The sequence below is a fragment of the Electrophorus electricus genome, chromosome 1, assembly GCF_041902795.1.
Source record: "Electrophorus electricus isolate QZ-2024a chromosome 1, ASM4190279v1, whole genome shotgun sequence".
Taxonomy (NCBI): Eukaryota; Metazoa; Chordata; class Actinopteri; order Gymnotiformes; family Gymnotidae; genus Electrophorus; species Electrophorus electricus.
In genome coordinates, this window is record NC_137497.1 from 31,280,266 (window position 1) to 31,304,822 (window position 24,557).

Here is a 24,557-nt window from a genome sequence, read left to right on the forward strand (position 1 = left end):
AAATTAGAATTAATGAGGAATTTATTGCAAAAGAAACTGTCTTTTACTGTCGGAATGAAATTGCCGTGTCAGATATACCCATCTCGGAAACTGCTCCTTGATGGAAGAAAAGTGTATGTGTATCCCTTATCTGGAGTATTTGACACGCTTAATTCCAAGGCTTCCCATTTGGTTCATTAATGTGGAATTTGACTGATTTAAAGTACAGCGACGGGCGCAGCGACAGTTTGACGCTGGCGGCCACGCTGCCCTCGGAGAGCTCGGCCAGCTGATCCCCATCACAGACGCCAACCAGACAGTTAACGTAAATTACATATCTTGGAAACCATTCTGGAATAATCCCCCACTTGGGTTTTGGAACATCATTCCTGCCTAAACCATTCTGCATCAACACAGCCTGGGTTTACCAGCTCAGAACTTCACCCTTTGAACAACGAAGTTGTGAAAGGAGTAGTGTATGAAACAAACAGACAAACAAAGCCGGAGTTGCACTCGCCTGCCTGTTCCTCTTTGGTGGGTCGTGTGGACTGGTGCAGAGCTGTCAGTGGGCATGCGTGGGCGTGTGAGCGTGCGTGGGCGTGCGGAAGACTCCACGCTCCACACTGGGCTCACGCTCAGACGAGAGCAGGAGCTAATAAGAGCTCACACCTGAGCTTCACGGAGCACGCCACTCTGTGATTGGTGCAGCTGCCAATTTGGGTGAGACTGCACACGCGCGTGTCTGTCTGTGTGTGTGTGTGTGTGTGTGTGGGGTGGGGGGTGGGGGAAGGTCATGGCCAGATCTCAGGAGCTGGGAGAGGCTGGCATTTCCAGACTTTTAATAGGCCAGACAAATGGCAGCCAGGATTTAATGCCTCTCCTGCTTGGTGGAGCTGGACACGGAAATCAGCAGGATACACACACACACACACACACATACTCGGATATGCTGACTTTGGTTTTGTGTTTCTGTTTTATGCGTGTGTGTGTGTGTGTGTGTGTGCGTGCGTGTTTATTTCCCACAGTGATTATAATGAAATGCTATTTGTGCTGATGACCTGTGATAAACGTCGAATCTTATAATTAGGACTCTTTGCCTTTAATGGATATAACTAACAAACATCTATTTGAAACTGAACTTCCAAATTGTTGCGTTCATTAACTCTTAAGAGTAATACTAGAAGCGCAGCGTATTTGGTCAGGGACTGGGGTAATTTAGCACAGAGATCCCTCTCTAAGTGAACATCTGGCATTTTAAAAGTGTTCGCACAGAACTCCAACAAACGCATTTACACTAGCGTCTTCCTCTAGTAACGGCAGCTTTTCTTTGTTCTTGTGGCACTGTGAAATGTCAACCGTGGTGCTGACGGGGCATTCCCGCTGCCACTCGCGCAGCGCCGTTAGCATGTGTGCCTGCTGCCCCGATTACCGTTCTCCTCTCCGAGACATTCACTCTCCGGTCCTGTTGCTCAGGCTTCGGAAACGGTTTGTTGACTGTTGACTGCGAGCTGAACGAATTCAGGAGCATGGCCATTTCTAATCGCCGGGAATAACATTGCTTAGCAACTGGAAAATCAAGTTAAACAATGCCACCGTTCATTCTCGGTCACAGACTGCAGCTACGGGAGAACACCGGTCTGAACTGATCCCGCGCGCATGCACGGAGAGAGAGAGACACACACACACACGCCTGCACACCCACCCTCCACTAAACCTCGGCTTCGCAGATGGCCGCTAGCTTTGGCCTGCGATCAGAATATTAGCCCCCATTCCTCTGATCACTGCACAGACTTGGATAAACTGGTTTCATTTTTCACACAAGCCACAGAAATAAAAGGGCCAGTGTCCCCTCTTAGAGCAGCAGCGATACATCAGAGTAAACGCAGAACTCTTAGCGCTGTATTAGTTTTTGGCCTCTTAGTGCAGGAACCTATTGTAACGTATAGACTCTAGAGTTAAAGGTACCTACTGGCATTACAGTTCAAGATGGGACTACGCCTGTTAAAAAGGTGTGCACTGGGTAAAAATGAGGATAAATGCCTTGTTTCTAACGTCTTTGTATCAGTAAAATCTGATTTAAATATATCTGAATAGAATCACTAGTGGAGGCCCTGTGTCTTTATTTTTTGGAAACGTGACCAGCAATTTTATATTTCATTTGAGCCCTCCTCTCTAAACACTGCTGTCAGTGGCCAGTTCTTGCCAAGTCTCATTGCCAAGTCTCGCGTGAGCCGGAGGCATGGCCGGTCGACTCTTACTTTATCACGCCCCCCACCCCCCCCACACACACACACACAGCCAGGGCAGTAACTACCCGTGAGGACACCAACAACTTAGAAGCTTTTTTCCCCCACTCTCATATCTTTAAATGTTAAATTGAATGTGGAAACAGTGAGGTCATGTTATGGCAGCGCGCAGCGTACGTTGCATTAAAGTTGCATTGCAAGTTTTATTCACTCAGCAATGGCATGATTGGTTCTCCACTGACCTCAGACCAGCTGGCAAATGTTATGAACTCAGACGTCAACTAGCGTTAATTCCCATAAACATAAATGTGTGGTTTGTGTTTGTACTCCTATTAATGAATAGGTCTCAGCACCTTAAGTTACTTTGACCTTGCCACTTACATGACATACAGAGAGAGCCAAAGATGCACAGAGAGGCGAATTAATAATTAAAGCTAGAAGAAGAACCAAGATCTAAAGTCGAACCATCATATTCATATTGAACAGCACGGCGTGGTGAACTTCTGCACCTTATCGTATCATTTGTAATCGCACTGTGTTGAATCAGATCGTATCAGTTCACACAGCATTGCAATGGGGTGAATCGTATTGTATCGCATTAGTACCCGCTTCGTATGTGTAACGTATAGCATCGTTGGCAATGTGCCGAGATTGTACCGCGTGGGCCTTGGAGGTGCAGATGCATGTCCCTAATAGTGTCTCCTGGGCTCCTAGAGGCGATCGGGGGAGATCTTGGCCTCCCTCCTGTCCGTCTTGGGAAGCAACGTGGGCGGACGGATGTTCCAGCATACCCCCGCACTTCCACACTGGAAAGCGCCAGTTCTCGTCCCCTTCCGCTACCGTTATGTTCGATCAGTTCCTGTCGAGCGTCCTTAGCTGAAGGAGATTTGCTCTCTCCTGTGGGGATGATGGGCAAAACCCGTGGAAGCGGCGACGTGAACATCGACCAGCCGCGCGTGTGTCGCTGTGATGTCACAGCGCCGCGCTCTGTCCCCCACCCCCGCGTTTAGCCCCGCTTTTAACGGGCATGGTGAGATTTAAGGGGAATGTTAAAAAGCCACATGATGGAGGTGGGAGTGAAGTGATTTGCATGCTTGTTGATATCTGATGCTTTGTTCTGTCCTGATTCAATTACCTCCACCCTAATTAGGCGGTGCGGAGGAGGGGAGGTGGTGACCTGCCGGGTCTGGCGCTGATCAAGCAGCCTTGTCATCAGAGGGGCCACCGAGCGGCGCCGGCCTGCCATGCACCAGACCCCTCCTCAGTTTGATCCTGTTTAGCTAGCGCTTCTCTGAGGCAGCATGCCCCGTGAACGGCCCGGGGTCCGATGTTCCCGAAGCCGCGTCGGCTGAGGTTCTCGCTTTCACGCTCGGGTGTTTCCAGGCGGCCGTGCAGGGTATCTCCGGATTGGACTCCCTCACACCTGTCTGACAGAGGCCGCAGGGACGAGAGGCAGGTGTGGTCCGGACAGCTCTTGGACACGCCTGGACACATTAGCTCGATCCACGGTGGGATTTTTTATTTGAGAGAGTGAGGGAGTGTGTGTGCTGGACAGGACAAGGTTCTGTCAGTGAGTATACAGTCCTCATTCCATTGGTGGTGTTCCCACGGGACCTGGTGCGTGACTGTACGCTGCAGGACTCCACTGTTTAATCTGGACAAGTGTGTCTTGGTGTGCTCTCTACCATGTTGGAGTGCTCCGTGCCATTTTGGGGTGCTCTCTGGTGTGTCATGATACACTTCCTTTCCCCTCACTCCAGCAAGTTTGGTAATACGAGTTTGCTGCAATTTCGTAATACTCAGTAAGTCCCCAAAGAGCTCAGAAGACCAGTTATATCTCCAGATTATAACGCTAATTACAGCTAATTACAAGTTACAGCAGCAGCAGTTAGTTTAAGTGTTGTTTGGTTTAGACTTTAAACATCTTCTAAAATAGTTTCAGGACATACATGACTCGTCATAAGTAATATGCAGACAGACAGTCAGTGTACATGACAGACCATGGCGCTTTCTAAGATGCGTTTTATAAAGTTCTTGTCTGCGGACGGCCATTCTATCTACTGCTCTCTGTGTTCCCCAAACACTGACAAAACAGAGCCATGGCCTCCCGAGGTCCGTTGCTGGCTGAAAGGGGTGCGATACCGAATTCTTCCTGCCAGCATCCAGTGAGTCTCATCTCTACAGGCCTGTGACCGCAGCATGGCGAGGTTCTCAGCAGCAGAGCAATGGACAGCCCTGTCAGGAACCGAGGAGAGGCGCCCGTTGTTCAGAGAGCCATTCTCCTTCTCGTTTGCTGTCTGAAGTTATCGCAAAGCCTCTCGGTACAGTATAATAAACCAGATGTGTACCAAGGACCTGAGAACTTCTACTGGAACCGGGCGGCAGCTGGATGTACGAAGCAGCCTGTCGGAGTGGGCGGAACGGGTCGAACATTTGTCTAACGTGATCGACCGAGGGCGTCCCGTAGACGCCATGCGTCCGTAGCTGGAGTGCTTAGTGGCTGCGTTAGCTGCTCTGCTCTGCTGACCGGGGCCCAGGGAGATTTGTTTAGCATTCTCCCACACCACAGGGGTCCCCTCTCTTGGTGCCATGAATTTATTTCTTTGAAAGGTGTGTGGGTATGCGTGTGGGTAGGTATGTGGGTGGGTGGGCATGTATTTAGGTCTTTGTGGGGACCCCTGTGGCCCCAAGAAAATAGAAAATCATGATAAAATCGTGGACATGTTGGTACCCACAAGGAAAAATGTTTTTCTACAAAAATAAACATATAGGTAAATCCAATAAAAACTTGAAAAACTAAAAGCAATGTGCAGTTTCAGGTTAGATTTAGGAACAACACTATTTGTCTATCCATGTCCAAGTCTTTGTAGGATATTTCCATTGAGAGTAATGCAAAAAGTGCGTGCGTGAGTGCGCAAGCGCGTGTGCTTTCTGCGTGTGCTATGTGTTTATAAACATTTCCTCTCCATTCTCCTCCACACTGCCAAACATGTCGAGCTTCAGCGGTCTCCCCTAGATACGCCGTCCGATGCTTATCGCCACGGCAGCACTTTAGCATATTGAGACGTATCGAGCGGGCGCCTGAACGCCCCCCCCCCCCATCCTCTCTCTCTCTCTCTCTCTCTCCCTCCCTCGCTCACCCCCGCTCCCGTGCGTCGGCGCAAAAGGACCCGTGCCGCGATAACGTCGCGCAGCCGTCCGCTAATTTAAAGTGCGGCACTCCAGCGCTCCATTAGAGATCGGCGCGCTAATTCTCTTCACGTTAGCGCGGATGCCGCCGCGCTACAAAGGACGCGCTTATGAGCGCTAATGAAAAGAGCCGCGACGGGGGGCGGGGGGTCGGCCGGGAAGGAGCCGCCGCAGATCGGGAAGCGGGGGCAGGGAGGGGCGGTCTTTCACAGGAAGAAAAGCCGCTCGGGGGGGGGGGGGGGGTTGAACCGCCGAGGCCGGACTGCGGTGTGTGGGCGCGCCGGGGCCTTCTCCTCCCGGGATGGCTGTGAACGCGGGAACCCCGCTACTTTGGCGCGAGGGAACGTCCAACGAACGCAGCGACGGCTCCGGCGAAGCGGACCGCCGAATAAAAGAAGTACCGGAATAATCGCCCAGTAGTTCGTATGCTCGAACGGCTGATGAAGGACTTCGGTCGGAAACACCCTATTTCTCTGGAAACCTGGTGTACCTCACTACTGATGTTGAATGTCTACATTTCTCACGACAATGCTCTGCAATCACTCACCTTCCCCTATGCACCTAATTTATAGTGAGGCGGGTTTTTTCCCCCTTTTTTGGGATTAAAGCCGCGTGGTTTATTCAAATTGGTATTTTTTCCCGGTGGTAGGTAATACAGGTAGATGTAATTCCGTCACTGCCTCTGATTGCTGCTAAACTGTAACATGCAATTATCAGAGTGTGAGAGATGTACAGCTACAAGCCAAAAGTCCTGAAAGCATTTAGATTTAAAGAAATAATATTTGCGCGATGGGGATGGGGGGGGGGGGGGGGGGGTTGTTAATCATACGGAAAAAGCACCGCCTTTAAGACTGCGGTGCTGTAGTAGCCAAAGGCATGGAGCGCAAATGGAAAATCAACATTGCACCCCGTGATAAGGCGAACAAATTAATAAAAGTAGTTTCTTTGCCGCTCCCGTGCTAATTCTGGAGTGGAGAGGCATCGAGCAACTTTCCTCTCCTGTCCTGACGGTTTGACGCTTGTGGAGTTTACACGCAGTGGCTCCCAGTCCTGCTCTTCCTGCATGTGCTTATGAGCTGATTTATTGCATTTTTGTGATTGGTTATGAGCAATTGGTTTTGCTTCTGGACGTGTACATTTGACTCTATAGTAAGGCTGTGTGTGGGTGTCTGTGTGTGTGTTTTGAATACGCAGCCACACTACCTCTCCTGGAAATAGTGATGTTCACCAACGAGTGTGCGCACCGTATTGGACAGCGCGGGGTTTTTTTAGAGACCACGTCTGAGTCATCAGCTCTGAGTGCGGGCACCGTGGGGTGACCCGTGTGGGATGGTGCTCTTCTGCGGTTGCTACAAAGCCGATGGCCCCAGCTATTACTGTTTGCTTCCGGAAAGGAAGAACCATTTGAGATGCTGCAGAATGTTACAGTACTTTCTTTTACCTTTCCAAGAAAGGCCCTCAGACACGGTGATCGTATCAGAGTATGTTCTGATAGTCGGTCAGTTTTCTGTACCGTTTTCAAACCTTTTTCATCAATCTAGATTTTGGCTACATTCTCTGCATCCCTTCTTTGTCAGAAGTCCCAGCATACATTTTGGGGAGAAACCTGTTTGTTCCATCAGAACTGGAATTACAGAATCCGATTGACTGACTGGTGTAATGTCGCAGGGATTGCTAATTCTGACAGTATTTCTGAGATCGAAGCCAAACAGTTAATTTGGGAGTGAAGGTGGTGTCCCTGGCGTTGACTAAAGAATATGCAGCTGTTACGCCGTGGCGTCCTGCGACGAGGGCGACCGATTGGTGACGCAGACGATGACGCTGGGGCATTTGATGAGGGTGCGCGACCGTATGTTTGTGTGCGTAGGTCCCCTGGACGATGGTCTGGAGGAGGAGGAGGAGTGCATATCGGAGGGGAACGAGCTGGCGGCCAAGGAGGAATTCTCCGCGGACGAGAACTTTGCGGCGGACTTCGAGGCAGAGAACCTCACCTGCGAGGACGTGGAGTACTTCTGCAATAAAGGTCGGCCTCCCAGAGAGATGGAGAACACGTTCACGGGGACATTTCGCTAACAGGGACTTGGACGTTAGTGCAGCTAGCATAAGTCGAGAGTTTGTTTTTTTGGTTAATTATTTGTAACTTCACCCCTTTTGGGTAAAGTCTTCGTTTAACACGCAGACTTCCCATCACATGTCTCATGTGATGGGAAGTCTCAGCACTGATCAGAGATCATTGCACAAAGTTAGGTTTGTTAGAGGCAAAAGTTCTCGCAGTATAAATGTGTCTACACGTCACATTAAGGATGCACCTCAGTGCGTGGCGAAGGGCTTTCGGAATTCCACCCGTTCCCTACCCGAAATCCCTCCCTCCTGCCAATAGGACCGAAGCATCCTTCCAACGCGGCGCTCATCACGGTGAGCGAGATGAATCGTGGCCGAACATCTTAAGCACTTAACATCGAAAGAAGTACCCAGTTGGGATAATTGGCTCCCAGTAGAGGCCTGGTCTCTCTTGGCGGGCCGGGCTCTCCAGAACTGGGGTTCCTGTCTGGTTCGGCTGGGCCAGCGTGATCCTGGCCAGGGGAAAGGCGGGAACGCCTCCAGGACCTCTGCACCCAGGTCCGGAGAAGCGCTGTTTGATGCACGATGTCTGCTGCGTACCTGAGGATGGCAGTTTGATTTGGGAGACGGCCACGGACCTGGCTTAGCCTCCGTCTTACTGCAGCCAGGCTCTGTGCGCATGCGTGCGTGCGTGCGTGCGTGCGTGCGTGTGTGTGTGTGTGTGTGTGTGTGGTTGGGCATTTGTAAGCATCACTTTATTACCAGCAAAAGTAGTATGGCTTACTGTGCGAGCGCACACAAACTAGCAAAGCCAAGGCCAGCTCAGTGTACTGGTCCTCTTTGAACTCCAATTTCAATTAGGCAGCTGTTCAGATGCGTTACATATATTGTGTGTTTGGTCTCACCTCACCATCACAAGCTGATTTGCGGCCTGCTCCGGGTTATGGGGACAGACGACAGAGCTGTCAATCAAGCCCCCCCCCCCCCCAAAACACACACACACACACACACACACACACACACTACATACACACCCCTATTCACCCCTCCAAGCTCCAGGACGCACAACCCCAGAAGTGCCCCATTTCTTCCGCCTGCCTTCGCCAGACATTTGACTTTTTAATGAACGGCTGTTGCCCTGAACATCTTCCTTTCCTTCAAACGGAAGTTTTGTTTTTTTTTTGAATTACGATTCTGTCACACGCCATTTAAACACCATTGTGCCTACCGGGACTTTTGCATGGCGAGCTTCTTTGAAAAACATCTTTTTTATGTTCCACATTAGCTATGCAGCGTAATGATGGTTCCCTTCTGTTGTTTGAAAAGAAGAGAAAACAGCAGGTAAGTCTGAGGGCATTAATATTGATGACAGTGTCGGTGTCTCATTTCAAGGTGAAACAGGGTTTATGCTTTTGTAATTGACATTCTGACTCAAAGGGACATTTACAGACTTGTACAATATCAGCAGTAAGTACATACAAGACACGCATGTTAAGTTTTTTCAACTTTAAAAAAAAACTTTTTGTTAAGAATTATTGCAGATGGAGTAATATTTGCTGGGTTAGGAAAAAAGTTGTGTGGGGTTTTTTTTTTTGTTTTTTTTGCATTAGTGGTTATTCAGTAAAAAAAAAAACAGTTTTATAGCCAGAGTTATAGAGCAACTATATTTAAAATTCAATGTTGAATATTAATTTTTTATATATTGAATAAATCTTGAAATTAGGCATACAAACGTAGTATATAGAGAATGTTACCACTGCAAAAGAAATGGATTGTGATAACTGCATGGAACAAGATGATTGGTCGGGCATAGGCGCCAGATTAGTTTTGCCTTAAGCAATAACGCCACAGCAGTTTGTTACACTGAATTAAAATGAGTGTGTTACTATTTACTCAGTAACTTTTGTTTTGACGACACCAAGAGATTTAGCAGTAAACCTTTAAATCTCCTTTAATGTTTTTGATGTCCGGGTCCAAACTAAGACCATCTGTGGCCCAAACGTCCAGCTGTTTAATTTTTCGGACACTTATGAAAGCTTTCCTTTGTCACAGACCTGCTGTTTGTCAATTTGTTCTCCAGTCAGCTCTGTTTCTAAGTCTCCCACGTTCCTGTCACACCAGAGCACAGTAATTGTTCATCCACTTGGCAAGCAAGTGTAGGTGTATCCGTATTCCCCCATGATCCTCTATTCAGGTAGACTTATTTAAAAGTCATTCAGCCCTGCATCAAAATGGCTCAAACATGCCCCACTCTCTCCGGCCACCGTAAATGCCGCCCTGGCGACGTTGAAACGGCGTACGAGTGTTCTTGCCCCATTAGAAGAACATATGAGCAAAGGCCTCCTCTTTAAGGAAACCTTCCGCAGTGCAATGCCCATGTGAAATTAGTCTTAGTGCTGAATCTCACGCAGGGCTTCTTAAGAGGAGCCGATCTTCGTCGGGCCGTTATCGGTCGGGGTGGGGGCGGAGAACCAGCGCCGTGCCGTGCGAAGTCCCCGTCAGACCCGACAGCAGCCCAGCCTCCCGGCCCGATGCGGGGCTTTGTCAAACAGAGCCTAAAACCTCCATTAAAAGTTGGGGGCCGTGAGAGGTATTAGAAAGCTGTCGGAACACAAAGAGCAGAGACGGCGTGTTAATGAACACGGCGCCACTCTTATTAACTCCGATCGGAGCGCGGCAGAGTCGCAAAGCCGCTTATAGTCACAAAGGTCAGGAAACGGAAGGGCGGCAGAGGCCGCGACCGTCTACCTGATGCGGGGGGATGCGAGACACCCCAAACCCCCCCCCCCCCGATAACTGATGCACCTTGAGGGCCTCGTCGCGACTTACGAAAAAACCTTCTCCTTTTCCTTAATCCACGGTGTGGCAAGCAAACACGGAGCTCTATCGTTTTCGTTGGCCGGTTGTTTTGGGGGGAGGCTCTGGTGAGCGCAGCTCGCCCTCAGCCGTGCCCTTTGACCTTGGCTCGGGCACGTCCGTCAAAAACGTCACGCGCGACGACGCCGGATCCCTCCCGACCGCAGCGGTAAGGCCACTGCGACATCTCGAGGAAAGGGAACCCCCGAGCGTTTTTGCAGGGGCCCCGGACTGAGGGGAGAAGCGTTCTCCCTGGTGGCCACCATCTGGACAGCGTTTCCACCCTGAGCGGAGCCCCGCCCAGTCACGTACCGTGGAACGATCTGAGGCTCCCCGTCAGCAGCTTCGCACGTAATGGTGCTGAAACAGCACAGTGTGAAATGAACTCTGGGCACTGAATAGGGAAAACTGAGGAGAAGGATGGGACTAAACATGACGGAGCCCCGTTCAGACGCCCCCGCACGCACGCACACACGCACTGCAAACAAAAAAAAAAAAATGGAGAACGCAAGATACCCAAATACTCCGGAGAGGCGACCCTGCCTTCTCCTTGACGAATAGAGAAGCCCTTCTGAAACCCCAGGACAGGCCGAGGCCACGTTTACAGCTCCCCTCCCGTGGGGGGCGCTCCAGGACGCCAAGTCCCACAGAATTTACACCCTTTTGTCACACCCTCATCTGTAATTGTAAGAGCGATGTGGGGTTTTTTTTTTTTTGTTAACTGGGCTTTGTTACAGGGCTTTCTATTTATTTATTTACGTTTTTATAGAAATTATGAAATTTCACCTTGCTCCCGCAGACGAATTTGTGATTGGATGGATTTTGTGATTGGTGCACGGTAGCGTGGTACGAGGGGAGGCATCGCAGAGCACGTTGCCCTTGCCAACATACCAGGACATGTCAAAATTTTACAGATATTCTTAATCTGCAATAGAATGAATAGATAATGAAAATAATTGAGACTGTTAACACACAGTGGAATGTTGGCCGGGTGTAGGCACGTTATAAGATCATGCGTATAGGCTGCACTGAACCTATGGAGATCCAGTAATACACTTCCTGCCCACCAATTACACACATTTGCAATAACAAATGTCTTGTGAAAATTCTGTCCATTAGCCACGCATTTCCTGTAGGACTCGGTGCCACTCAAAAACTAGAACTAGTCCCAGTCAAGACGGCTTGCAGGCTAATTAACACCAGTATCCAGCAGCACTGGAGGCAGCCGCATCACTTTCTCGTCCACGGAAGGCTGCTGCCATGACAACACGTCACCGTCTCAGATAATAGCCCTCGAGCGTGGCCGGGGGAGTCGTTCTACCCCGCGGCTCTGCCCACCTGCTCCCCGCGCCACTCCTGAAATGTCCGGAGTGCCCGCCCAGCAGTTAAGTGGCAGTATTAATTACGCTCCTTTTTTGTGGTGGTGGTGGTTGTTGTGGTTGTTGTTGTTGTTTTGCGCCATTTCAGAGCTAATTGTGAGATCCACTGGCAGAAAGGCCTCCCTCAGCAGAGTGACGAGGAGCCGGCCTCGGAGTCGGGACCGGAACGCCGCGGCAGGGTCTGGGGATGTGGCGGGGACGCGCTAATTTGCCGAGCGGTGTGACGAGCGGAGCCGTCCCCTTTCGACCCTCCGCTCGGCTGGGCCGGGGGAAACTATTCATTAACGTTCGGAAAGTATGACAACCTGGACGAGGCAGATCTTCCTCCTCCTCACCGGCAGCAGCTGGAGGAGATGAGGCGGGCCGGGAGCAGAGGCTGGCCCACCTGCCAGATGCCGTAATGACGGCGAATTTACAGGCCTCGGAGGAGACCGTGGCGGGATCGTTCACTAATCACCTCTCTCCACCAGGGCGCTTGGTGGGATTTTGCAGGGTTTATTCCACATCCCCCCCCCCAATCTCATGCTCCCCATCATTTTCCTAGCAGACAACATTTCATATTTGTTGGGCGTCACTGTGGGGAGAGATTTGGGCGAAATTGAGCTGAGGACGGATTGTGAATCGGCGGTTTAGTCCTGCCGATGCCCATTTGAACTCTTGAGTGTTGGTGCTCTGTCAGTTTGCGCTGCGAGACTCGGTTGTTTATTCTTTATGTCTGGTGAGCTTTCCTTAGCTTGTTAACATTGAAAAAAAACAAAAAACAATACACAATGGACTCAATCATGTGATTACTGAACACTGGGAAGAAAGTGGGAACATTTTAATTATCCTTAATAGCTAATTGTTTGCATTCTGTGTCTCTCTCATGTGCGTGCTTTCGCTCTTTCTCTCTCTGTTTGTGCCTCAGCCTCTCTCTCTTTCAGTCTCACTTTGTTTTGGATTAGGAAACTCTGCATCTCCTTAAACGTGGCCGCGTCAGATTGACATTTTCAAGGGCTCGGCCGATGAATTCAGTCTGAGAGGGGGGAGGGAGCCGATATGACTTTGTTTCTACCTTGCTGGAGGAAGCATTTGTGGAAATCGCCTTTAAGCTTATTGACCTGCGTGTCCCTGGTTACCGTTAGGCCTAACAGAGGGGCTGCGCTCTGATAGGCCACTGATAGCCCTCTCACCGGCGACAGACAGACAGACAGACAGACAGACAGACACGTACACACACACTCTATCGTCTCATACTGCAATATGCAAAGCACCGATTTTTCACTAATGAGAAGGTCTTTTGCCATATTATATTCGTTGACTATAATATTTGTACCTGGAAAGCAGCTAATTTCTCAATATATGGCAAAATACTAGGGCATATATTATTAAACAAGTGATGGCCCTGCTGAAATTTCTGCCTCAGCAGTCGTAGAACCGACCTATATGGCAGGGTGCAGATTAGTCTCTGATGAATAGCATAACTCCCGGGACAGTATGTGCCAGTGTGCACGATCCCTCACACCCCCCTCCCATTCCCACCGCTCTCTTGGAATTAAAAAAATATATAGAAAACTTCATCAAGCCTGTCGACATTGTTCCCGGAGAGGTTGCCGTGGCGATTGTGTTTAAAATGCATTGCAAACTGTGTTAGATAGAAGGCAGAAAATCCTTAATCACTGGTTAATTAAGGAATCATCTTGTAGTTTCATTTCCTGAGCAGTAATTAAACAGTCGCGAGTGTGTTTCGTTACAGGGCTTAGCGTGTTCACCTCAGATCAAGGTAGTGCTTTTAATGTTATCTCCCCAGCTTTCGCTCTCTCTCCCCCCATCTCTGTCTTTCACTCCCTCCCTCTCTCTTCTCCATCTCTCTCGCTTCACCCCTTGCTTCTTATACACCTCCCAGCAACTGTTGATAGTCTGCATCGTTCTCCTCATTCTTACACATGCAGGCTCTTTTAAGGAGGCTTCCCTGGCCTGACAGTGCAAACAGGCATTCGGGGGGTTTAATAACTGTAAGGGGTGGGGGGTGGGGATAGGCACATAGAGAGAGAGAGAGAGAGAGAGAGAGACGGAAAGGAGCCGAGCCAGGCTGGAAGCCTGCGTAAGGGAATCTGGGTCGCGGCGACCTCACATGGGTAAGTAGGGCGGCGCGCAGCGCGCCCGGAGCCGCTCTGCTTTCTGCCCGCCTTTGAAGTGCGCCATGTCCTAACTGGCTTAAGCCTACCATGGAGAGGCATCTCGATCTGTAGATTAACCCGCCTGGACGGGCCCCCGCCGCCGGCCGTTCCGGTGCGTTAGCCGGGTGGCCTCCGCGCGGGTCGCGTCTTCGTTACTGCGCGGGCAGGGCAAGCGAGCGGGGTTTCTTATCAATGCCAGCCCATCGATCTTCTCCCCTTCAGAAGTAAATCTTATCGGCCGCCGCAGCATAGCAAACGTCCGCTTCTGCTTCCATTACAGCTGCGGTTCAGAGACGCTTACGTAAGTGCCCAGTTCTGTGGGAGCAGAACAGCTGTAAGAAGCCGAATACCAACTCGACCCCCTTTTTCACAGTGAAATCACTTGGATCAGAGCTGCAATGTCTTAATCCTCCGCTCAAAATGGGTGTGAATTTTCTTAACGTTTCGTTCTTATTTGTGTTACTAATATCATTAGGTGAGAAAGTTGCAAGCAGTCCCTGCTACATTTCTTCAAGGAGAAGCTGCATGTATAAGACATTGTAATACAATTCAGCTTTTTTTTTTACATTTTTGACACATGTTGTCATAAACCAGCGTCACAAAAATTGCCTCATTACTGTTAGAGCTGTTCTTATTCCCTATAGGGAAGGTCAGAGTGTCAAGCAGAATGCCTGTTGGTCCCCGACATGTGACCAGCATGGGCGTGTGGGCGCCGTTCCACCCCAGGGTCCGGACACAGGAGCTGGAGACTTGCAAGGCAAAACTTGAGCTTGACATTTGCTTTTTTTTTTTTTTTTTTTATCTTTATCTTTCCATTGGCTATCACTGTTTGTAAAACAGAGAAACTGTGGAGGCCAGACGGTTGAGATTTTTACCGTACAGACCTCGGCCACTGCCGCAGAGGACCCGTGTTACCGCTGCGCGTGTGCCATAGAACACATGGACAACCATAAACCTCTGTGAGATGGCAAACACATATATATTCAGTCTTGGCCAAGGTTCCCCTTGAACAGAGAAAGTGCCAGTCTTAAGTATTTGGGAGTGTTTACAAATGTAGCAAAGACTAATTGAAACCCACAGTTCTCTGGTAATGGGGTTAACAGTGAATATAAGTCCACTCTGAAGTGCACTCTGAGGAGGATCCGCCCAGACCTTCCCAGATCTCCACACAGCCTGACGGGCCTCCGAACGTAAAACCCAACTCCACTGCAGCTGCTCCCAGCTACGCAGTACAGACCACCAGGACAAGTACCCGGATCATTTCCGTGTGATTTCAGAATTTGAAGGACTAGTGCTTTCTGTCCATGTGAGGTTTAACATGCGTACCATGTGAGTTTGGGGTATATGTCATTGTGTCATTCGCGTTATTTCTACTGGGTACGTAATTGTTTGAATTGAGGAACGCGATGCACATCCAGCTGAATATAACTGTTGGGTTCAATGCTGCCGCAGGCGGGAATGACTTGTGATTGGTTTTTTTCCAGCTCCGCAGTGACCGTAGCTTACATGAAATAGCATTTCTGCATCCTTAAGACATACTCACAATCGCTAATCCACAGCTGTGGGGGTCACGGCTCCTTCCGAGATCTGGAGACAGACACGTCGGGGGAAAAAAGGGAATAACCCCCGCTTCTTCTCTCCTTGTTCCAGAGAACAGCAGCAGAGAGTTGGGGAACACGGATGTGGATGGAGTGAACGACAAGACCAGACCCCCCACTCTGGAAGCAGAAGAGTGGGACGGCCCAAGTAAGTGTCCTGGACTAGCCGTGGCGTGGTGGCCCTTTGGCTCCGCACGCCCAAGTTTGTCTCCTGCATCGTGCACTTAATGAACAGCGAAGGGAAAGGTCGCGTCTGCTCATGCGTGGGAGCAGATAGCCGTGTCGCTCCTAGCGCCGCTACTGACTTTCAGTCAAAGTCAGATACGGTGTCATTCGAGGTCACATTATACTTTTAACGGTGTGGTTTTATCGTAGTCTACATAGCGCCCAGCGAACATCATTCAGGGTTAGAAGACATCTGAGTGAGGAACCTTGACTGTAACAGGCTGGAGATTCATCCTCCACTACAGCGACCGTGTTACCATCGCCGCTTACGGAGAATCGCGGGCTGAGATCAGCTTTTCGACGTGGCCTCGATCTTACATTTTTAAAGGACCGAACACGTGGCCAAGCCTTCAGTGACGGGGCTTTCGAGGTCCTATCTGGCCAGGTCTGGTTGACATCAGATTGTCCCTGGCCTTTCTTCGAGCTCACAGCCCATTAGGCGGTGGCTAGTAATCGCTTGTAAGCGGCCCATTACGACACGGTTTAAACGAATCCATCTGGGATCGAGGGGATTGGAGCTGTTCAATGGCAGGGCATCTGAAGATATCCTTGACAAGGCTGCCGTACAGAGGTACAAACCCTGAGCTCCGAGAAGCTTTTAACAAGGGCCAAAATTAGTAGCCAAAGCTTCATCGTTTGGATTAAAACTTTTCCACGGAAGTCTGGCTACGCCGAACCTTCTGTAAACAAACCGCATTCTGTATTAGAAACGCTGTCCTTACGCCTTCGCTCCCCGGCTGCTTCCCTGGGTGCACCTGTCTTCCAGGTGCGATTTACAGGTGTGCAGTTTCACACTGCAGCCAAATTGCTGCCATCATACAGAGTGTTAGCCACCTGTGCCCCTCTGCGTTGAAGACGGGCAGGCTCACGAGTAACATCTGGTCAACGGCGGTCCTGTGGTCAGAAGTTCGGCGCCAATGAATGGGAGAGTTGTCACAGAGTCTGAATATGGCTACCGCAAAACTGCGCGGCAAGCAGAAAAGCTATGCTGAGTTTTTTGACCGAGTCAACGTATACATGCATGTCGATTCTAACAAAGTAACAAGTTTATGACGAGGGTTTGGCATTTCAACAGTAGTTGGGATCTTACTGCACTGAATTTCACAAGGCTGATCAAAATGCCTTTTTGAAATGATCATAGATAAGACTTTGATGTGGTTTTTTTTTTTTTCTTCTAGGGCATGAACATAAACATGCCTTTTAGTAAACAGAGAGACGTGTGTAAAAACCCAGCAGCTGCATGCTTCAGTGGTCCCATGAGCATCTTAAGTTGGACTAAATTGCATTCTGAGGAAAGCCAATGCAGACCATTGGAACGATGGACTTAAATTAACTTATTATCACCAATGAATTATAAGTAAAGTTAGCAGGGTTGAATGGAATGGATTAAATAGCTTTACTCCAAAGCTTTATTGCATGTGTGCTTCCACATGGACTGTGCACCCCCAACAGAAAGCTTATGACACACACACGCACACACACACAGACACACACACACGCATAAAAACATATTTATCTTTTCTTCTTGAGGAATCTCATTTTACCATGTAGATTTTCCCCCCATGCTTTCTCAGAGGGTTTGAAGAGAAAAAAAAATAGTTTTATCTTGGTTTTTTCCTCCTCTCTCTCTCTCTCTCTCTCTCTCTCTCTCTCTCTCTCTCTCTCTCTCTCTTCTTAAAAGTCACTTCATCAAAGTGATGGATAATGCATCGAACAAGATAGCAACACCAGCAATTACTGCTCGCCAGTGGCGTCACATTGCTGAATGCACAAAATATGATTCCCCTTTTAATGCATATGACCTCCAGAATTTATTGCAGGTACATACAGTTATTTTTATATACGAAAAAAAAAAGAGGGAAAAAAAGTGGATTTGGGCAAGTTGGCGGCTGGGAAGCCCCCCGGGGTGTGTATTTTACACTGACAGTGAATCAGTGTTATCAGCACCTATCAGATAATGCATTTATCATTAAATTTCACATTTGCATTTCAATCTGCGGAAGGAAATGAGCGTTGGCAGTGGGCGATAAGAGCACGGCGACGGCGGTAATAAACCATCACTCTGATCAGGCGGCGGGCGAGGCTGAGGGGGTCAGGCCCGCAACCGCGGGGGGCACAGAGGGGAGGAGGGGGAAGGAGGAGAAGAAAAAAACGGAGGAAGCATCACGTTCGGACCAGGACTGCAGAAACGCTGATCTTCAAATTGGGCTTTTGAAAAAGAAGCAGAGGAGGAATAAGAAAGAAGGGGGTGGTAGATACTGTAGCTTAGGGTGACTGTAATTATCAGTCCTGTCCAGTCATCAGAGAGAGAGAGAGAGAGAGAGAGAGAGAGACAGACAGACAGACAGACACTGAACAGTTGAACTAACCTTTCGTGCACATTTTATTGAGAAAAGAAATGATTGCTTTGCTGGTGTTACACGTTTTCTGAAAGTCCAACCGGAAAGGATCAGATCCAGGTTATGCCTGGTTCTGGCCTAGGAAATTCTTGTTTACATCATATTATTTGCAAGTTATTTTTTATATGTCTGGAAAACTTGAACTCAGAATCAATTTTGACTCTTGCTTATTCAAGAGCGTCACAGTGCAAAGCTCATTATAATGCAGTACCTTTATTATGCACTTAAACTATATTTCTGGCATTTATGGCGATTGTTACACTATGATACTTCTGTGAAAGCTGGCCCAGATCTACCTAATTAATTACCTAATTTGCCTGATTCATCTTAGTTTTGAATTACATTTTTCAGACAGGCAGAGATTTCACCAATAGCACCGACGCTTGTCCATGTTACTGATAATCTTGTTACATTACCCAGATAAGATCTCATCTGCATACACGCAACACCCCCCAACATCCCCCCCACCTTTTTCACAGACACTCACATTAGTGTCACAGACCATCGGGGGAATGTTACGTGCTTGGGGATTTCTGGGAGAACAGAATGTAAATGAGAGGCATCCCGTGGTCGCCCAATGGGAAGTGGTCCACCCCGAAAACAGGAAATGACACGGCTCCGAAAATGACAACATTGTGTTTTATGCAGGAGTACAGTGTGCAGGGCATTAATCTCTGCACGTAATAAGCACATTAACTTTCACATCATGTCTTCCCTGAAAGGCCATTTCCCCCTTTTCATCTTTCCCATTGTGTCGGAAAAGTCAGATGAGCATGTTATAATTTGAATAAAGTGGAAAATCAGACAATCAAATATGAACATCTGAAATGACATGACTTCCTGTTCAAAGCGATTAAAAGCAAATTTATTTAGTTTGAGGCAGTCGATCCTGTTATCGCTCTCTTTTTGTGAATGCTCAGATCCGGAACGTTCCAATCCCCTTTGTTATTCCTAGGCTTAAGTTAGAGTAGGTGCGATTACGATCGGTAACAGATAATTCTTAATCACTCCCAGCAAGGGTATCTGAATGGAAGTATAATGGCCATTACATCTAAAAGAGGGAGTGTTTCTTAATGAAGTGACTTTGACCAAGTCCACCTACTGTGAAGAATCCATTAAAACCAACTCTGCAATCCGTCTCCGGTGCTAGAAGTGACCAAGGCCAACTCATCGCCCTAATTGGACTCCTCCTGTAATCCTTGTATCACAGTATCACTGTGAACATTGTCTGTCTCAAGTGCTTGGGTTTACCGAGGTCCTCCAGCATTCCACCTTTCAGAAACTACAGTAGAGGTGGTTCCTTGGGCAAGAACCTGGAAAACCTCCTTGCTGAACCATAATGATGTGGTTCCTCAGGGAAGAACCTGGAGAACCTCCCTGCTGAACCATAATAAACGTGGTTCCTCAGGGAAGAACCTGGAGAACCTCCCTGCATGCTCCTCAGTAGCCACTTGTTGGACACGTTCGCTTATCTCCTCCGTCTTCCGCTCTGTTCTGCCTCGTCATGGATGTTTGCAGCCTCGTGTACATTAGTGGTGATGGCTTGTACAGCAATTTGCTAATTATCACGGACTTGCTTGATACACATCTCGACATGTTCCTCAAGGCAGAAAGAAGCTGGTGGTGGGGGGTAATGAGGCACTGCTCAGGCTATTCCTATTGGCTGGGCCAGTAGATTATACTCCAGTGAACAGCCTTAGAAGCCCGTCTTATATGTTGCACAGAAGCATATCACTACCATCACTACTACTGTATTTCTACAGTATTCTAGATCATTGGTACATTGGACTCTAACCTACTCTACTAGCTGGGGTGTATTCTATGAGTAGATGACAAAGCTCTTTTGTAAGTCGCTCTGGATAAGATTGTCTGCTAAATGCCGTAAATGTAAAATGGTTTCTTTTACGCTGAGCCTTTGGATGACACCGAGTGAAATACGGGGTGGAAATGACGAGTAATTAGGCCTGGGTCACATTGCACTCGCTGAAGGGTGAAGAACGGACGAGGAAGCCTGCACATGAGAAACTATAAACGACAGTGACTGTCAGCAACCATGGAGTCTAAAGAACGGGTCAAAATAAGGTGCAGTTTAATAAACACGAAACAGTGTATATTTCTTCATTATGTGAGTCATAGCATGAATACGTGCCCCACCTGGATTGGCTGGATTATTACGGTTGTCACGGTAGATGAATGTGTTTTAGAAGCCAGGTTAGATCTCAGTTTATCCTAATTAGGACGTTTATTCAAGATATACTGGCAAAACGTCTGTGACTCACGCTGATGGTTCTGTTGCATCTCTCATTCCTTTCACCTACCTTATCCCAACCCAATATGTTAAATAACACAACTAAAACTGCTATAGGGCAAATTGAGGTCATATTTAAACCCCTCCCCCAGTGGTACATCTAGTACATCTAGCTAACTAGGAACTAGGAAGCTCTTTTGTAGTTTTTCTTCTCGTAAGAATTATTCCGAGTGGTCAAGGTGTCTGAACCACCCAGTGAGCATTAAGTAACCCACACCTAGAGCTTATCACCCGTCGGCCAGATCTGTGAGCCTCACAAACTTCAGAGCAGGTGAAGCTCTGTGCCCGGTTGAGCCTGACCCATCCCTCCATGCCAGCTGGGTGCCAGCCACTGGCCTTGGCCCAGTTTGCAAGCAGACTGCCGGGAAGTAGCTGTGGGATCAGCGGAGGGGAGGGGGGGCGGGGTTACGTATCAGATCAGGCTGCTCTCTCTGCCCAATTGGGAGGCAGCTACAGGGGTACAAAGCAGCTCCCTGCCCCCTCCCAATCCCCTGCTTGTTCCACCCCAGGCAACCAGCAAGTCCAGCTCCCTGTAGCACACAAGGTAGTGCCCACCTCAGCTTTCAACACACATATGTCACACTAAGTGAATCGGAGGAGCAGATGGGCGCAGCGGCACGGCAGGTGCCCCGGCAAATGTTTGCGTTTGCCGCGCTGCTATTTATATCGCCGAGAAATGGCCCGGGCACAAATATTTGCGGAGAGCCGGCGGGAACTCTCTCTTTTGACGTGCGTCAGGAAGATCCATGAGCAGGTTGCGCCGCCCCAGACCCAGAAACAAACAGATGGCACTTAGAGGGTCAATGTCGCTAGCATGAAATTCATGTCTGGATTTCAGGAGACGAGGTCGGGGGCACAAGCCTCTCCAGTGGAATCATGGGAGGAGATGGAGAGAAGTTAGCTCAATAAAAAAAAAAAATGCTTAAATCATTATTTGAAAGCTCTGTGGAAGTTTTCGGAGTTTTTTTTTTCCGATTTCCTTGGACGAGCCCGGTAAATGATGTCCGACGGCATCTCTTTGAATTGCACATAAATTTCGCCCGCGGTATGTGGGAATGACCCAAACAGGTAAATACTGTAAGCAGCAGCATCGAAGTCTTCCTCCAGCTACCAGACACCTGCCAACAACTGTTCACACAGCCAAAGACTTTTTTTTCCTTCCCCTTTCACTACTTTCCTAAAAAAATAAATTTGCCTAATTATTCGCAGATGTCCGTTCACTCAGGGTGTCGTCAGAAGGGTTACGAGAGGCAGAACGCGCAGCCCAGATGCAGATTAGGGACTCCTGGAGATGAGGGTGTAAAGGGGATTTAATGGTACGATGGATTAGAGAAATCCTTGTAACAATGTTAAATAATTATAGTTCCAGCCGAGATCAAAGAGCCATTGATTGAACCCCTCAAGCCTTTAACACACGGGGGGGGGGGGGGGGGTGAGAGAGAGAGGGGGAAAGAGAGAGAGAGAGATGGAGGGGGAGAAAAAGAGAGCAAGTGAGGAAGTCTTAGAAAGCAGAGACTGGTAAACTGCCGGCGAGGCCGGGAATGGCGACGGCGACGGATCACGTGGCGGAAAGGCTCGGATTAAAAAGGCGAGGCACTCCGCCCGGCTCGGGCCTCGGCGAGAGCGCGTCCCGGGGTCCGAGCCGCCGCCAGGGCCGACACCCGCGACAGCCGGAACTCCCAGGCGGCAGGCACCCGGAGGGAGCATCGGCGGGGCACGCTAGGCGTCTTAATGCGCCTCGCCCCAGAGATTTCGACGCGTGAAGGAGCGTGCAGGTTGGAGAGGAAGCTTTTTGGCGCGGAGTTGTTTGCTCCCGATCTAATCGCGGAGCGGCGGCACGGTTCGCCGCCGCGCTGTCTCCCAGCGAGAGCGTCTTCTTCCTGCCTTTCACTCAGCTTTAGCGGCGAGCGCTTCAGCTAGTCAGGCAGAGACGGGGGCAAGGGGTGGGGGGCTTTTGTGGCGAAATCGCATCACCGAGCCAGTAGAATCCAGCGCTCGCCTTGTATGTGCGTGGCGCACTGTTTGGAAACGGCATCGCAACGTTGCCCTTATTATAGCAGAGGGTCTTAATTAGGCCCAGTCCAGATGTGTTATGTAAGGGCAAACATGCTTCCTCATTCACAAACACGCACAAAGCAGATTTGTTGCCGGGCAATAACAAAAGGTAAAAACTATTAGCCATGCAGAGATGTCCATTTTTATTTATTTGATATGGCAATTTAGGATACAAGATTGTAGTTTGAGAATCACTTAGGGAATAGCATTTAGCATAATATTACAAAAAGGTATTTTTTAAAATAATGTAATTATTTAAAGAGCATAATGTTTTTAATAGTTTTGTAATAACAGCCAGTGCTTCTCTAACTCTCAGAAAATCTTAGAGATCCTAGCCCCTCAGCTAAACTAAAATCTAGACTGAAAACATTGTTCTTTAAATTGATGTTTCAGATTTTTCTTAATCACTGTAAATTGCCTTCAAATTGTATGCTTTATACCTTTTTAAATGCCTGTGTAGTTGGTCTTATTTTTTTTAACTCTCTTTATTTTGTCTTATACTTCTAAGAACCGTATGCTCTTAGTGTTTGAAGCAATATCCCTGTATGAAGCAATACAAATGACCTCGGTGTCAAATATACAAAAAAAAAAAAAACTTACCTTGTCTTACCGTGCCTTTAAAAAGTCCCTCCCTAAGAAAGGCGCACACACACTCACACCCTCAAAATAAGGCACAGTGTCTGATTGGGGCGATGAAATATGCAACAAGAGATTAGACAAATCACTCCGCTCGCAGTCTTAAAGTGCCCTGATGCAAATTTAGCCACTGATCCGATACGCTAAGAGGCTTTAAGAGAAAACTTTATGCTTGTTAGTTATGGAAGCAATCTGGAATAGGCCTAATGCAATCTGAAGGCACTAAATACACTCCCCATTATAATCGAAACAAAGATACGACTATTCTATTTCATCACGGAGCGATGCGTTAAGACCGTATGAGCAGTGGTCTCCGCCAGCCAGGAAGCTGTTGAAAGTGCGGAGACCGTGTAGCGGGGTTCGCCCTTTCCGTTCTCTGCGCGGAAAGACCAAGCAACCCGCCATCCCATCTTTGTTTGCCCCCCCCCCACCCCCGCCTTCCGTCGACAAGCAGCGTGCGATTAATTCAACAGGATTTGAAATTCTGCGGCTAAATACGGCGGCGATGTTTTGACACGGCTCGGGGCAGAATTTCTCGCCTCAGGGATCTGTGCGCGAGGCTGGATGCTGTCGCGTGCCTCCAGGTGTTTAGCATCCTGCAGCGCAACACGTTCCAGACGGCGCCCAAACCAGCGCACTCGTTTCGCCCTTCTTCTTAACATCTGAAGATTGTAGTCTGACTTTTTTTTTATTGTAATAAGGTGCTTATGGTGTGAATTTAATGTAATTACTATTTAGACAGTTTAGCCTAGGTCCTGTGGAAGGGTGGTTTTTGTTTTTGTTTTTTTTACACACACTGGATAATATACACTTGTATTTATTGTACGTGCATAATTTAAAATATTTTATATATGTTTCCATGAATTGACAAAAGCTGTGATTTTTATTAGAACACTGTTGGATATATTAGTTTATATTCATTTAAAGGACGGCCACAAATGTTATTACATTTTTCTGACCACATCACTGATTTACACACACACACACACACACACAGACTGAAATGCTACCATACTACACTTTTGCTGTTAGATTTGCTGTTAGTTTCAGAAAGGAACTCCTACAGCTTCAGGCTGTCCATTTCTGGTCTAACTCTCCCACAGGGAATCAAATACGAGGAAGTGACGTGAGAGTAAGGGGCGGGGAATGGGCGGGGAGGGCTTTATGGAGGAATCTAGCAAAAAAAGGCCCCTCCCACACCCGCAGCCGCAGCTTGCTTACTTGCGGCTCTTGGGTTGCGACATAAATACAGACGTTTATTAACCACTGTTATTATCGACGATAACTAAAGAATGGGTAATATTTGTAATAATAATAATACTGGTAGAAGTTGAAAAATGATACTTTACTTCTCACTGTGAGAGTGTTACGGTATTCAATTATGCAGTTTTCATTGGCATATTAATCATCTTTTCACCAAACATGCTGGCGTTAATTAAAGCAAAGCGCGGATAAAGACGTGTTGCC

At 48.4% G+C, this 24,557-nt stretch overlaps 1 protein-coding gene across 2 annotated transcripts in view; it reads left to right on the forward strand.

The window, feature by feature from the left end:
- zfpm2a (zinc finger protein, FOG family member 2a) overlaps positions 1 to 24,557 on the forward strand; it is a 108,974-nt gene that overhangs the window by 21,625 nt on the left and 62,792 nt on the right. Inside the window, exons 2-3 of one of the 2 annotated variants that reach the window (XM_027009469.3) lie at positions 7,282 to 7,437; positions 15,520 to 15,615. In XM_027009469.3, the coding sequence (XP_026865270.3) occupies positions 7,282 to 7,437; positions 15,520 to 15,615 (252 nt within the window). The remainder of the gene's footprint in view (positions 1 to 7,281; positions 7,438 to 15,519; positions 15,616 to 24,557) is intronic. The other variant, XM_027009470.3, reaches the window with a different exon arrangement.